Source organism: Tenebrio molitor, chromosome 9 (genome assembly GCF_963966145.1).
Source record: "Tenebrio molitor chromosome 9, icTenMoli1.1, whole genome shotgun sequence".
NCBI lineage: Eukaryota > Metazoa > Arthropoda > Insecta > Coleoptera > Tenebrionidae > Tenebrio > Tenebrio molitor.
Window position 1 is genome coordinate 7,568,544 of NC_091054.1, and position 15,494 is coordinate 7,584,037.

Consider the following 15,494-nt stretch of genomic DNA (forward strand, 5'->3'; position numbering starts at 1 on the left):
TAAGAACAAATACATACATTGGAACTTTGATGTTTGATCTAAATGAAATTCAAGTGGCAGCTTTCAGATTTCCAAAACTTTCCGTTAAAAATACGCAGCCCATAAAGGAATAAAGTGTAAATGAAATAAACACATCGACATGTAAACGATACAATTTAAGATTAACATTATAAAACAAAAGAAATTCACAGCTGAATCTGTATCTACAATCTTTAATTACAATCTCATCATTATGGAATTGTAATTAAGTACTTGTAGATAATTGCGAATTTGATTCCGACAATAAGAAGCAACGCCAATGTGGATATGTCGCAGTATTGACTACGAGTTTTCAAAAACATGAGCCTCAAAAATAATTCTGAAGAGATCAATTCTCAAACGGATTGTGCGAAAGCTGAAACGGTTTGTGATATAAACAAAGAAAACGAAGACAATGAAAAAATAGATTCGGATGCCCCCGAAGATAAGTTTCACTTGATATTTATATTGATTTTTCTGCTTGGTCTGTTCCATTTATTACCTTGGAGCTTTTTCACTACTGCGACAGAAGTGAGTACAATGCCCTGTTAGAAAATTCCATGATCTGTCCGTTTCTAGTTTTGGATGTACAAATTCAGAAATACTTCTATCGAGGAAACGAATTCCGAATTGAGGACCAAATTGCAAGCGCAGTTTAACTCGACCCTGAGGGTGACTCTCCAGATTTCCGATGTCATGTTTTTGTTCTTGACTTGGTTTTTCGGCCATTATATTAAAGTGCGAACCCGAATGATCGGAGTCTTGTGTATTATTTTGACCCTGTTTGCCTTGATCACCGTGTTCGTCAAAGTTGACACCGACTCATGTAAGTAACTTGAGGAAGTGATTCCTTAGTTGATCTCAATTCTCACAGGGCAAACAGGATTCTTCGTTTTGGTTATGGCAATAACAGCAGGAATAAACGGTACTGACTCTGACAAAATCCTGGTACATTTTGTGACGTTCAAATTCCAGCTACCAATGCCGTTTTCACCATAACATTGTATACGGCCCTTGCGTCTTTTCCTCACCACTACTTGGCCGCCTACCTGATGGGATCGGCGTTGGCACGCGTCTTCACCGCGAGTCTTCAAATTTTATCTCTAAGTCTGCAAATGTCGGTTCAAGACAGTGCTTTGGTCTATTTCGGCATCGGAATCTTTGTGATTGCGTTCACTTTAGTATTATTAGTTTCTACAGGTCGAAATAAATTTTATGTGTACTACATGGGCAAAATTAAAGATGATCCAAAAGAGAAGATAAGCTTTCGTGAAACTATACGTTTAGGAAAGAAAATATGGTCGTCGGTGGTTATGATGGGTCTAAATCTTCTGACAACAGATGCGTGTCCTACTGCTTTGGTTGTTTCAGAAGGAGAGGGTAATGGTCCTTGGAACGGTAAACACTTACTTCTTCGTGTAATACCCAGCTTAGTTTCTGCTTTATAGATCAGTATTTCATACCCACAATTACGTATTTCTTGGCGGCAGTGTGTGCTCTAGTCGGAAGAGGGCTGGCAATTAAGTTCGTGCCGGTAAGTGAACATATGTTGACCGTTTAAGAATTCATAAAACTTCAAATTGTAGAACTGGAGCGGTATTCGTTGGACTATTGTAATTACACTGCGGTTGATCATTTTTGTTCCGCTCTTTATGCTTAGTAATGCCCAGCCTCGAAGCCATTTACCAGTACTGCTTCCCCATGATTATCAGTACATCATAATGATAACGGTGTTTAACTTGACTGGTGGATATTTGTTAAGTCGATGCTCTTACAACATAACAAAGTAAGGCAGTCATATTTATAACTTTCTTTCTTATAACAAGTATTCTTTTAGCTTGGTTACTAAGGAAGAATTAAAGAAAGCCTACCACGTTAACATGATCTGCTCAGGTGTACAAATGGTAGCGTTGTCTTTTGTCAGTATACTTTCTGTGGAATTGCTCTAAAGATGAAACATGAAATTCAGTAATTTATTATTGTGGCGATTTTTGTCTCTACTACATGAAAATGAATCCAAATTTAAAGGGTCGGAATTAATTCAACCCAATTAAAATTTTGAATCTTAAAACATTTTTTAGTAGTAGAGTTATTGTTCTTCTTCCAGAAGATTCACTTCGTTTATGAAGTTGTAACTTGTAATAGTATTTTATTATTTATGATTACCAACGTCTATGATATTTTTGTTTTGTTTTTACAAGATCTAAATAAATCTTTTCAGGTGTGAACATTTTTGTAAGTGGCTCAGTATGCTGTGTGGAAAGTACTTATGGGATAAATTCAGTAATTTCAAAACTAATAACATTTCCCGAAAACACTGAAACAGATCAGTTTTTATTTCTCTTGAAAAACTTGAAAAAAACGAAACCATTTGTTTTCATATGCCTTCTAATACGCTAGTATCATAAATAGCTATTATCTTACAGTAGCGGCTATTGCAATACATTATATTTACTGTTTTCAGTGACTAATCGCGCATTAAAATTTAATTCGAATGAAATATTTAATTCTCTTTGTACAAACTGGCCCTTAATGTATTATTATTTTAATCTGTACTAAGTATATGAAAAAGACTGAAAACGCAAAGAAGCAACAATTTTAGTAATAAATAATTTATCGTTCTCCTCGCCGAAGATTTAAGTCGTTTGTGAAGTTGCAGCTTCCCAGGAATGTATTTATTATTAACGTGACTCGCAATTTTTTAAATTTAACACAAAACGGCGCCAGTTTGTGGTGCCCTTCAGTTGTTGAAATAAAAAAAAACTGAAGTAATGTACCTGTGCTATTTTTCTATTTGTCTTTCCGTGCCCAAGGTATTTCCAAATAAGAAATTTTCTCCAAGTCGTTCTAGAATTAATTTATACAAAGTAATCAAAAAGAAAACAAACCAGAGCAGACGTTGCAAATTATCGGTCATGTCGTAGCGGAGTTCTGTACAAATAACCGTTCAATGCAATGGTGTAGACAATTTATTTATTTGAATTACACTTCATGAATTTTAGACATTGAATTTGTAATTGTGCATTTTATTATTATTATCTGAAAATGGAGAAAATTTATAAAATAAACAAGATCAACATTTTACATTCGTAAGAACGGGTAATTTACCAGCTTTATTGCCAAACGCAAAGCCACTGGAAAGCAGATTTTTCGGTGAAATGTCTGCTCTTGTTAACCTTGAAAACAACTTTTCGTTTTCGGCAAAGTTTACAGGCGTCTACTGTAATTGTAAGCAACAATTATCTCAGAATAAGTGTTTTACCAATCCATTTGCTATCCGATTATCAACAATAATAACAATATTATCATTATTTTGATATCAAATAGAAGTTACTTATGGAGTCATTGCAGTTATAACATAATAACAATTGAACCGTTTGACATTACAATTTTCTTCTTTCTCCTTTTCTTGGAAGACTGCAAATGTGAATTTTGTAATTTGTTAAAATAATTAAACTTAACTTCGCTATGTGAAAATGATTCAAAATCCAAGAGGCAAACAATTAACTCTGTTTTCCAAAACATCGTAGGCGATTAAGCAAATTAAAATTTTCCCGTGAAGAAACATACATACAGAGAACAAAAATTGTTTTTACATAAAATAATTCGCTTCGTTGTTCTCTATTACTGATAAAAATTTATCTTTGTTGTAGAAATTATTCTTTTAAATATATGTTATATCCCAGTGCAGTGCTAAGCTAGTTTCCCACAGTGCACCATCCCGGACGAAGTGATAACTAACCCTGACCCTAATAATTTAAGCTGATTTATTTCTTTGCTTTTAACGCAGATGTAACTTTTTACTGTAAAACTTTAGTTTTCCCACCAGTTATCTAAAAATTCAATATTTCGTTTGTATCATATTACTCATTTTTCTACTCAGATTTGGTTCACACGCCCAATATTTCGTTTGTATCATATTACTACTTTGCCTACTCAGATTTGGTTCACATGTCATTTTTTTTACTTTCTGTAAACGTGTGGATGTCACTTAGTGGTTAATCTTCTTTTTTTTTATTATCACTCCCTATATAAGACAAACGTAACGTCCACACGGGGGCATTTTCTTACCATCTTTGTGCACGACACTGTCACTGTCGTATTCGTATTTAATTTTGTAGGTAACTTGTGTTCAATAAAGTTATTATTTTTTAAAAAGTGTTTTCGGTCGAAACATAAAATATATGATAATATACCTACTTCCCCACTTCTGTAAAAAAAATTTGTATCTCAGCAGATTACGTGACATGAATCGCAAAAATTAATCAAGCTTACAATGAACTTCACAATCACAACAACGTAATTGTAAACATGACAAGCTGTCACGAGTGCCACGCACACTCCGGTCGGCCTGCAGTTCGGGGCTACACAAGTGCGGAGTTATTCAGAATAGTTTTTCATTCTTATCCGGCCGCCTGAATAGTCCATTAAATCCGCGCAGTTTTCTACCATAGGCGCTCCGGAAATACGGAAGGAAGGCCTGGACTGCGCAGTTTTTCCTCTGAGCATTTCCGGAGCGTGTATGGTGCGCATTAACACAGAAAATGTAAAAATGGACACAGAATAAATAGCTTCGACTAAATAGAAGGCTGTATATACCGGGTATCAATCACCAAACCTAGCCATAGGCACATTACACATATTAAAATAATATATGAGTTGCGATGAAATATATTATTGTGTAATGTCATATTGACAGTTATAATTCTGTGGCGGTCGTGAAAAAGTAGGTAAGTCGAAAATGTTAATTTTTCAGGGTAACGATTCAAAATTCCACATCATTCCTAAAATCCTGTAATTAAATAGAAACTTCTTTCTACCTGTACTTGCTTTCAATATAAGTAAATTTTAAACTGTGAAAATCTGAATTATTTAATTCCATGATTTATTATTAAGGTGTAAACATCGTTAACTCATTTTTGAAATTATTTGACTTATTATACTTTTTCACGACCGCCACAGAATTATCATCCGTACAAAGAATGCCATCAGGAAACTTTTGATGTAGGTAACGTAGAAAGTAGAAATACTTTTGAAATTTGGAAAAGGGAAGAACGATCACAGCTCAATTATTGGGCTTATTTGACGAAAAAATAATATGTGTTAACTATTTGAATAAAACTCGATACTTCCACACAAGAAGTTGTAACAAATTTATTAACTAATGAAATTTAAACAATACTTTAAAGCAAAAGCTTATTCAAGAAAAATGCCCGACTTATTCCGCAGTCAGGGTAAGAGTCCCCGGGAAGAGTAAGAGTGTTCCTTTGTTCTCCCCGTTGCGTGCGCTCCCCTTACTCGACCTTATTCGTCCCGGGTTGCGACTAATCGTTCACCCCATTGAGTTCAAGCTAACATATGTTTCATAGCAACTCATATATTATTTTGATATGTGTAATGTGCCTATGGCCAGGTTTGGTGGTTGATACCCGGTATATATTCGTATGAAGAAGAAAAATACAATTAAAATTCGAAATTCACAAAATAATAATAAATAGAAGACTTTTACCGGCTGTGATTCCTTAATTAATTTACCTTTTCAAAATAACTTTAATCGTGCTAAGTCATCGTGAACATGAAGCAATAGAATATGATGAAAACATTTGATTCTTCACATTTCAAGAACTTGGAACGTAGCAATGTAGCCATGTTAAATAAACATCAGACAACAATACGTATTGTTGCCTGCCTACTATTCAGTAACAAAATACAAAAAAATAATTCTTTTCAAATTATTTTGTTAGTATTTTCCTTATTAATTTATACATAGTTATTTGTAAATTAAAAATTTTCAATTCTGAAAATTCCTTACAAATGGCAACGTTCTAGGTCTTGGAAATATGTTTACTTTTTGCAGATTTACTTTTTGAACATAACTATCTGCCTACAAGTTAACACCGACTTACGTAATTCTTCTTTTTAGTTACAGTATTACAGGGTCATTATTATTAAACATTTTCTCCAACATGGTAGTGTGCTGTGAAAATTTGCCGCTTGCAATACATACATACCTACATTAAAAAAATTGATGTGATTAATTGGTTGCCTAGAAACATGGGACTTCTAAATAATATGTTGATAAAAAAAAATAGACATTAACATTGTTTTTGAGTCTTATCGTACACTTTTTTTTCAAAGGCAAAGAATAAAATTTTATATTATAATTATAAAAATTACATTTGTAATACATACATATGTAGTTTAAAAAATATTTCACACGTTTTAAAAAAAATCTGGTCAAGCAAACCAAATACATACTTGAGCTTGGACATCCAACAGAGACGTATAAATCTTATGTACTTGTATACTTCTTGTAGATGGTCAAATTTTTTTTCATTCGACTTTTTATTTTTAATTCTTTGAATATTGTTCCAAGTTAGAATAAAAAATAAAACAATAGAATTAGCCTTTTGAATTTGATAAATATATTCGTATGCTTTTCAACAATGTCTGACAAAAGTGAACTGCCACCTCCTACAAAAGATGGCACAAAAAATCTTAAAATGAACCTCTTTGACCCTCTAGGCCTTTTTAATTACATCCTGTGGAACTTCTTCTCTATTCCAACCGACGTAAGTCTTGCCTTGCTTCAAATTCCTTACGCAAATAAGTCATACTGATATGAAGAACTTCAAGAGAAAAAAAATCAAATCGATTGCCTCTCATTTCAAACAACAAACTCTTCGGAATTCGTTGCATCAGTTGACGTAGTACTCCAAGATACTGAAGTGAAATGGTTGATCTCTTGGGAACTTGTTGGAAGTTGATCTCACGACTAATGAATTTGCTATGAATTGGTGTAAAAGACTCTTTCTATTTTAGTAATTGTACTAATTGTAGTGACTGTCGTTGGAACTGTTAACACCAAGAAGTAGAAGTACCATTGTGATCATTAAAAACGACTACACTAGAAATTTGGCTGTGTAAATTTGAATGAATGTCATTGTAACAATTGAAAAATTCCGCAATTAAGAGATTTTCAAAAAAACCATTCTGCAAACCCGAATACATGATGGTGGTACCATTAGAAACATTGCTGCCGAACTGGGTGTTAGCACTAGCACCGTGTTGCGGGCGGGTTTATTTTCACGGATTTGAAAATTTTAAATATTGAGGTTGACAAACTTTGACAAATCTCGGTACGTTCACTCAGCCTAAATTTTCAAAAATCTCAGTGGCGTCCCAAGTTAACTGCAGTCGTTTTTTATGATCACGATGGTACATAGTTTCTCTTTCTATTGTGGTTGTTTCAAGAGAGAAGGGAAATACTCTTTGGAATGGTAATACATATTAAAAATGCCAAGTTTGTATGTATTTAGATCATTTATAATTGTTCATTCTCTTTATTATTTAAAAAAAAATGTTTTGTTCGACACTGTCCGAATTTGAGAATTTTCTCCGGTGTGAATGGATTTTCCTAAATGTCACAACTTGTCAAAACGAACCGTCAAGCTAATTTTAAAGATTTTAAGCGATTTGGAGCCTTTAAGGGGCTCGTCGAACAAAAAAACGCTGTATTCAACTCGTTCGTGTCTAAACTGGCCCACTCATGCCAAAAAAAGCCCAATTTACACACAAACTCGTTAAATAAACTACTATTTTAGGTTAGTAACTAAGCAAACTACATTTTGTTTGGATCTGAAATGGCAATTTTCACGTTCAACTCTTTTCAAGACAAACACTTCATCCTTACACCAAATTCAAGAAATCCGATCAACTGAAAGGACGAAGGTTAACGACAGTGAAATATTAATCGAATTTAGAACCACGGGGGATTGATTTTGTGGACAACATTATCAGCGATGAGTTCATTGCCATCAAAAACAACACAAGTTTTTTTCACGACATTAAACATTGATTAGTAGACCTGAAAAAATGTTTGATTGTGAAACCTAGCCATAACATTGAACCAAGTTACTTGAAGGAAATCAGTAGGTTGCTCGATTCCATTGCGACAACACACTAATGCGAACGTGCATTAAATATTGCCTGTATTTCACTCCATATCCGTCCAGTCTACAGTACTTGCCTCTTTATTTAGTACACATCTTCTATTTCTGTTTTCACTCTTCAATAGTTCACGCACAATCTCTAACCCTTCCAATTATCTTTCAACCAGAATGTTTCCTTTCCTTTCCATACTTTGCAACCTTCCACGTTCTATTTAAATGTCTTTCATTTGTCTTTATGCATTTTTAAATCTTCCTCTGTGTGCACATATTCTTCCTTTCTAACCCTCTTCATCATCAGTTTACTTTCGTTGTTTAATTTCCTCTTCCTTCTCCAAACACTCTATCTGCTCCTTTTATATAAAAATCTTTCTACTCCCTAAACTTTCTTGTCTACCTTCAATACTCTTTCTACCCTATACGTACCACTTTCTACTCTTTCTACCCCAAACATTTTATGAATCATCCTCTTGTTAAAATCGCAACTGAACTTTCTCTTTCCTGTTACTCTATTCATCCACTTCGAATCTGCTTACAAATAAATTAATATTCCAAAGTTTTTGCATGATTACAGTTTAAAAATGATTAAATTGTTTAGACTAACATGTATGCAATCAATCAAGGTTAAACACGATAACAGCTAATAACATACATAACAACAAATTTAAAATTACGGAAAATGCGATCAATTTAAACGACCATTAAAAATGTATGGCATAAAAATTCTATTCGTGTTATTGATATGTATCTCTCATATATACATACTGAAGCCAACAAAAAGTGGTGGGTGGTACAAGTGCTCTTTGTTTCCAGATCGTAAATAAATTATACAATGGAAAGAATGGTTTTCTTTTCATTAAAAAGAGTAGATTTTTTTGGATAAATTCGTTCCGTCGTATGGTTATCGAAAGCACTATTTTTTATATTGTAGTTTATTTTACTCTAGACGCCTACTTTTTTCTACAATATTCATACGCCATTACAGATTATCGACAATACTGAAACCAAGCAAAGAAGCTGTGAAGTACCTACAACAGAAGGCGATTTCAGCGGCGATCACCCGTCCAAACACTGACCACGCCCGACACTGCTATCATATTATTATATTATTATGGTACCTAAAATGTTATACAAAGACAGTTTCAAAACAATGTCGACACTGTAGTGATCTACAAGACATTGTCACACTTTAAGTGAAGTTTATGACAGTGACGATGGAGTTGTAGGTACATGAAGGAATAATAATATTTTATTTTATTAACATCTTAATAATACTAACAGAATTGTTGGGTTGATTTTTATTAATGACAGTGTGGAAAATAATTAAAATTGTGGCGTTTTCCGTGTGGGGTTGTGAACCACACTGAATGCTACTCGCCAATTGGATCTTACTTACGTTAAACGTCGTAATTACACAGTCCTACTAAAATTCTGCCTAAAATAAAGAATGTGAAAACAAAATAGATGCGTTAAAATATACTCAGCCCATGAATGCGTTATGAAAATGTGCAGCGCAATAACACACTGTCGCTTGGCCATCGTTACTGTACATAATTAGAATTATGGAACGTTTTATCAGCTCGACAAAAACACTTCGGTATGAATTTACAAGTGTTTATCGCAATTTACTATGAAAAACGATGATAAACGTCCACTTTAATGACGCCACCTTTCTATATTTATACGCATAAAATAAATAATATCCCCACATCGCGCTGATTCCCCCTCGTTATAAAAAATAATAGTAATGCTAATAGCAACTGTTGGCACAGGCCACCAGATAAAGATTGCGTTATCTTATCGGGCCGCCAGGATAAGATAAGGAAAAGGCAAACACAAAATAAATTGTATAACAATCTAGTTAGGTGTCGGCATACGGAACCGAATATACGACCGTTCGACGAGAGACTCAAGAAGACGAAAAACAACCCCGACCACCCTCGACTCCGTCCCGAATTCCAGCAACAATCATAATAACAACAAAATAACAAAACAGGACGTTAGGCGGCTCGAGAGAAATCGATACGATATATCCTGACGTGGCTGTAAAATATACGACATTAGAATGTGATTATTACATTGCGTGTCCGTATTTATTTTTATAACGTCAGGTGTCATGCATCCCTGTGCACCGTTCCAAGTGTCACCACCGAATTCGTCAGACAACAGTGACTGAAGATGAACACGTGCCAATGACGAAACGCCCCTCAAAAATCACGGCACACTCTCGCACACAAATTAAGGTAAAAGAACGCTTCTTTCTGTGGTTTCGCATTTTTCTGTGGTAGATTGCGGGAAAACGAAGCACGGGTTTCTTATCTCGCGCTTATCTACGTTGATAAGGCCTAAATCAATTTGCACTGTTGAAAGCGAGGCGACTAAAGAGATGCTGTGTGAAACTGGCATTACAATTTTTTGACAGCCAATTAAAAGTCGCCTCAACTCTTCAACCCTTCGGATGAATAATTGATGTACAGTGATTTATTAATTAGTTGGCCGGTGACAATTTCTAATCGGGCACAATGAAAAACGGACCGTTTTAAATTCGTCAGGAGTCAATAGTTGTTCGCCCCACTAATCAATTATCATTATCGGAGAACTTATGAAAATTTTATTATAATTATCCTGCTCCTGTTGTGAATTATTAAAATATCGGCGTCCTGAATTTTTGTTCGTTTTGTTTCTATGCGTGCACAGGTCCTTGTACAAAAAATGAAAAATCGAATGCAAAAAATATTCTCATGATTTCACTAGACATGCAGCACTTAATGCATTTTTTCATTTTATGATAAGAAGCCTATTAGCGAAGTAAGTCTTATAGTCAAGGTAAGACCGTTATGCCAATATAATTAAAATAACTTCTACAAAGACAGTGCATTCGATGAAATGCAAAATAGTAATGATGGATTTGTTTGTTTTATTTACCAAATAATTGCAACGGTTATGTAAGTCATAGTCGATTAAATTAGCATAGAAAACACCTATTTCAAATCTGTTAAGTTGCGATTAGAAAATAACTATTCGTTACATTTTGAACGAACACCGGTTTGGCAGATTTTGTATTATTATTATTTGTAGGCGGAAGTAGAGTATTTTCTTTCGAAAACAAATAGCATCGAGATGGCAATTTCCCTATCCCCTAACAAAAAAAATTCAACAAACAAGATAACTTTATCGGAAACGCAGCTAGGGTTTCGTGGGAAAACCAGTAAAATCATAACAAGAGAACAACAACAAACTAAAAAAGTAGTGAGACTGGGTTGTTTTTTAAAACATCTCGTTTCTTTGGCGTCCTAAAAAATATTTACATTGTTGACACTACGTATTTATGGGGTTATTAAAACATTATTAATAACATTCTACTGATCTAATTAAAAACTTGAATTTCAACTATTCGATCAAAGCGAAGAAGCAGACCAAGAAACTCGTTTTGCACGGTAGGTCGCAAGGTCTAGCAATGTTTTGCAGATCTTGACAAAACTCTGTCACCATTTCCGCAGTTTATCTTCGGGTTTGAGTCACACTAAGCCGCGCTCGCCGTCGCTCATTCTAATCTTCCTTCAGTTTTTTCCTTTCCGGTACCTTGGCACAAAGCAACATGACTGAAAGCTCCGTGATAAAACATTACAAAAAGCAACTGATCTACCGCCAACACGATCTGCCAGATCTGCACAACGACAAAAGAGACACCGGCCAACTGGTCAACGAATTGAGCAACACCAAGATCTACGATTTCGTCGAGGCCGAAGCGACGACCAACGGGAAGAAAATCAGGAGGAAACGGAAGAATAAGAATTGTAGAGGCCAGTTCAGGCACGAGGCGATGGAGCTGATCAAGCTGGGCACAAGTGAGTATTGTTTTGTTGGAATTCGATGCGTGATCAATCGGGGAAACTTGTGGTATCAAAGGCATGTGACTTGTTGACTCCACCAGACAGGTATTCTTTGGAACGCAATGTTGAGTTATCTGGAATGCTTGACAAAAGTGGAAGTCATTGAGTTTCTGTTGCATCAGTTGTATTGTTTTATACGATCACCATGTATTTTCAACATATTGTGTGTCCCGTTCGATGCTATTTCAAAGGCGGTAAGAAACAAATCGATTGAAAGAATGATGCAATCGAGGGTTTTGTGCTTTTTATTTAATTTAAAACAATATCAACAACAACAATTCTTCAGACAAGAACCTGTTTTACAGTAATAGCTGCTTTAAAAAATCTTACCTTGATCCATCCTCCATTTTGTCACATTTCTCTCTAGTTTATCACCGTTAGACGTACACATCTGAGATTACTTGCAAAAAGATCTTACTTTTTGATGCACAAATACATAACACTTTTTCGCCATTTATAATTTCATTTGTTTTAAAATTAGTTTCACTCGACAAAAACATAACCACGAAAATATTACTAAATTGAATGTACCAGAGGGCGCTAGTAATTTTTTTCACTTGTGCACCTAGAACGAGTCGTTGCAATTGTAATCTTCAAAAATAATTGCGTTTCTTCAGGAGCAAAAAACTATACAAATTTACGTTTAAATGGGATGCGAATTTTTGGCGCGAAATTTGAAAGAGCCTGGTCGTGTGCTTCCCGTCACTTCTTTCATTGACCTTCTTTTGATCTAAATTTACTTTGCATATTAATTTTGCTTACCTGCATATAAAAAATAATACATTTGAGCCCCAGTTTACAACTGTGGCATTGGCAAATTAAAGGTCATGTTGATTTCTGATTATCGATATTTTGTTGATGTATTTTTGGATTATTAATGTTATGTAAGCGTTCTCGTGCCTTTCCTCTTTGGAAAGTCACTCATTTGCCTTTATCTGGTTGTCATGATAAGATATTGATGTTAAAGTGCACTTTCCAGATCCATCGCATACTCTCTGCAAAAGTAAAGAGTCGTTTACTGCTCGAAGTGACAAAGCTCCCCTCGACCCGACCCCACAGAAGGACGACGCTACCGTTCCACACCACGAAGCTGACAATTTGACGACAACAAACAGCGTCATTCAGAGTACTTTTGTCGACAAGACTGTGCCCAGCAATCTTTCACCAAAACAACAACCCTTCGGACACGCACTGCCCCAGATGGTACCTGAAAGACGCAACAGTAGAGAACTGCCTGCCAAGGTACCTGTGATATACAGATCTCCACCCCCTCGACTGATCCACCAACCCGAATATGGCGTACCTGTGCATCCACCTTACTCCATCCCTCATCCTTCATTCCCTCATCCACATCCGCTGCCCTATCGGCCCATCCCCAGAGGACAATCTCCATCGTTGCCACCCCCGCCGTACCCCCTCAGTCTGTCGCCTCCCAGGTCGGTACCCAGATCACCAGTACGACCAATTCCCATTCAGAGAACCTCTGCCGCTCCTCCATATTCGGGAATTCATTTCCCTTTTCCTCGACACCTGCAAGCGTCGTACAGCAACGGGTACCATCCACCTGTGACTAATCCTCCAATACCAAATCCGAATACAAGCAGAGTGCTACCCCCTCAGGATTATCCTGAGAGAAAGAAAAGGAAACATCCTGATAATGGATCGGTGATCAAGGATTCGCCGCCAGTGGTGGCCGCCATAGACTTGACAGTCGACCAAAATCAATACGGGAAGGTGGACAAAGTACCGCAGCAGAAACATCACAAGTGTCACTGTGAGTGCGGCAAAACTTACAGCAGTGATCCAGTGACGCAGGAAGTGATAATTACAGTGAACGGTAGAAATACCACGCAGGTGCCAAGTAGTTATATGCGCGGGAAAATGGTGAACGGTGTTTTGCAGTTTGAACAAAGTGAATCGAATTCGAATGGATTAAAAAGACATCAACCGAATGTGGCGACTAATGTGGAGTCTCCTGTTGCTAAAGGTAATGACAAACTTGTCCATGTGTCATTGTTAAACTGGTGCCTATTCCAGATAACAAAACACCGGAGACTAAGCTGCCCCAGTTGTTTTTGATAGAAGATCTGTTGTCCAAAGGGGTCAAATTTGAGAAAAAATCTGTGCAGAGAAGAGAGGACAATAATAACTTCGTTCAGAAACCGAAAGGGGAAGTCAGGACCACGCAACCCGTTTCTGTACGCACCGAATCAAATCGAGTAATTGTTAGCACCAAACCTGCGGAAAAACCCGTCCCTAAACCCCAAGCAAAGGATTATTCCGTCAGCAATATCATTGGAAACGGCGTTAGAAGACAATCAGTCGACGTGGACACCATCAGCATCAGCAGCAGCGGTAGTGAATCTGTTAGATCGCCCCGGCCCAGGTCCACCACCTTCGACAAGCAAGTTCCTCACGGCAAGCTCTTCTACTACAAGAACAACAACAGTTTCATCCGATACTTCGACGACACTCAGAAAAAGCTGTTCATCAACAGCATCACGGCAGATGGTAACGAGCTGAACCACGGCGCGGTCGAAGAGAAGGAGATAATCGAGTTACCCAAAAACACGATGTTCAGTTCGAAAGATAATTTGACAGTTGAGGAATACGTATTCGAGATGACCCTAGTCGAGAAGTTCATACCCAAAGACTTTTTTTTATTTTACAAATTCGTTACCGGATATCAGATTTGTAACAATAATCTTCCGGTGTCATTTTTGACATTCTTAAAGGTGTACAACACTAACGGACTGAAAGTTTTGCTCGAAAGGTACGTCAGTAGTCTGAAACAAAACTAGCAAGAAAACGCCACCTTCAAGTGGAAGAGTATTATATTTTTATAGAATGTCGTTTCGAAGAGTTCTGTGTTAATTTATTGTTTTTGTTATTATTTTTGCTACTTACTAACTAACAATATTTGTAAATAAATTTTAATTTATATGCGAAATTTTGTAATGTTCAATTCGAAATAAATTTATTTTAAAACTTTGACGGACTTTGTAGTCACGAGACTCGCACTAAAATCGTAATAAAACTACTTGTGCGTCGGTTATAAAGATAAAACCATTTACATTTAATCATAGCGAAAGGTGGGAATATTTATTTCGCCAGAGATAACGTTTTCCATAAAAGTTAATGGTCAAAACAGGGACAAATGACTAAACACGAAGTAAACCACACGATTGTGGCGCAGATTTAAATACTTTTTGTAATTGTGTTTTCACCTACTTCTTCAAAAATAGGTATTAACTACTGCCAATAAATATATCTACTATCTATCTAGAAACTGATTTGTGTAAAGCAGGTCTTCAGAAAAATTGCAATTTTTGCCGTATAACGTTACCTGACAGTCCTGACACGATAAGGAAACTGATAAAATGAACAGTTTGGAAGAGTTGTTACAGCACACTTTTGCAAAAAAAAAGAAAAAAGTAGCTTTGTGTAATCACTGCGTTGGACGATACATTTAATGTGGCATCACAACAATAGTTTTATGTCCATCGACCATTACATTGTTTTGATTTTATTACAATTAACTTGATATACATGTCTGAGCAGTGAGTGTCATTAATTATATAATTAATAAATAGGATAATATATCTACAAATACATATATTTGCGTACAGGTGTA

At 35.9% G+C, this 15,494-nt stretch overlaps 2 protein-coding genes and 1 long non-coding RNA gene across 3 annotated transcripts; all 3 read left to right on the forward strand.

Moving 5' to 3' along the window:
• The first annotated feature begins 319 nt into the window (after positions 1-319).
• On the forward strand, positions 320-2,246 carry LOC138139028 (equilibrative nucleoside transporter 3-like). Its single transcript, XM_069059184.1, has 7 exons — positions 320-549; positions 598-844; positions 893-943; positions 994-1,416; positions 1,467-1,552; positions 1,605-1,804; positions 1,856-2,246. Exons 1-7 carry the CDS (start codon positions 340-342, stop codon positions 1,965-1,967), a joined length of 1,329 nt encoding a protein of 442 aa, XP_068915285.1. The 5' UTR covers positions 320-339; the 3' UTR covers positions 1,968-2,246.
• Positions 2,247-6,605: 4,359 nt separating this feature from the next.
• LOC138137991 (uncharacterized) lies at positions 6,606-8,510 on the forward strand. Its single transcript, XR_011161936.1, has 2 exons — positions 6,606-7,325; positions 7,623-8,510. It is a non-coding gene; the product is annotated as an uncharacterized lncRNA (long non-coding RNA).
• Positions 8,511-8,631: 121 nt separating this feature from the next.
• Positions 8,632-14,851, forward strand: LOC138137989 (uncharacterized). Its single transcript, XM_069057633.1, has 5 exons — positions 8,632-8,750; positions 8,953-10,210; positions 11,532-11,815; positions 12,840-13,847; positions 13,898-14,851. Exons 3-5 carry the CDS (start codon positions 11,566-11,568, stop codon positions 14,659-14,661), a joined length of 2,022 nt encoding a protein of 673 aa, XP_068913734.1. The 5' UTR covers positions 8,632-8,750; positions 8,953-10,210; positions 11,532-11,565; the 3' UTR covers positions 14,662-14,851.
• The last annotated feature ends 643 nt before the right edge of the window (positions 14,852-15,494 follow it).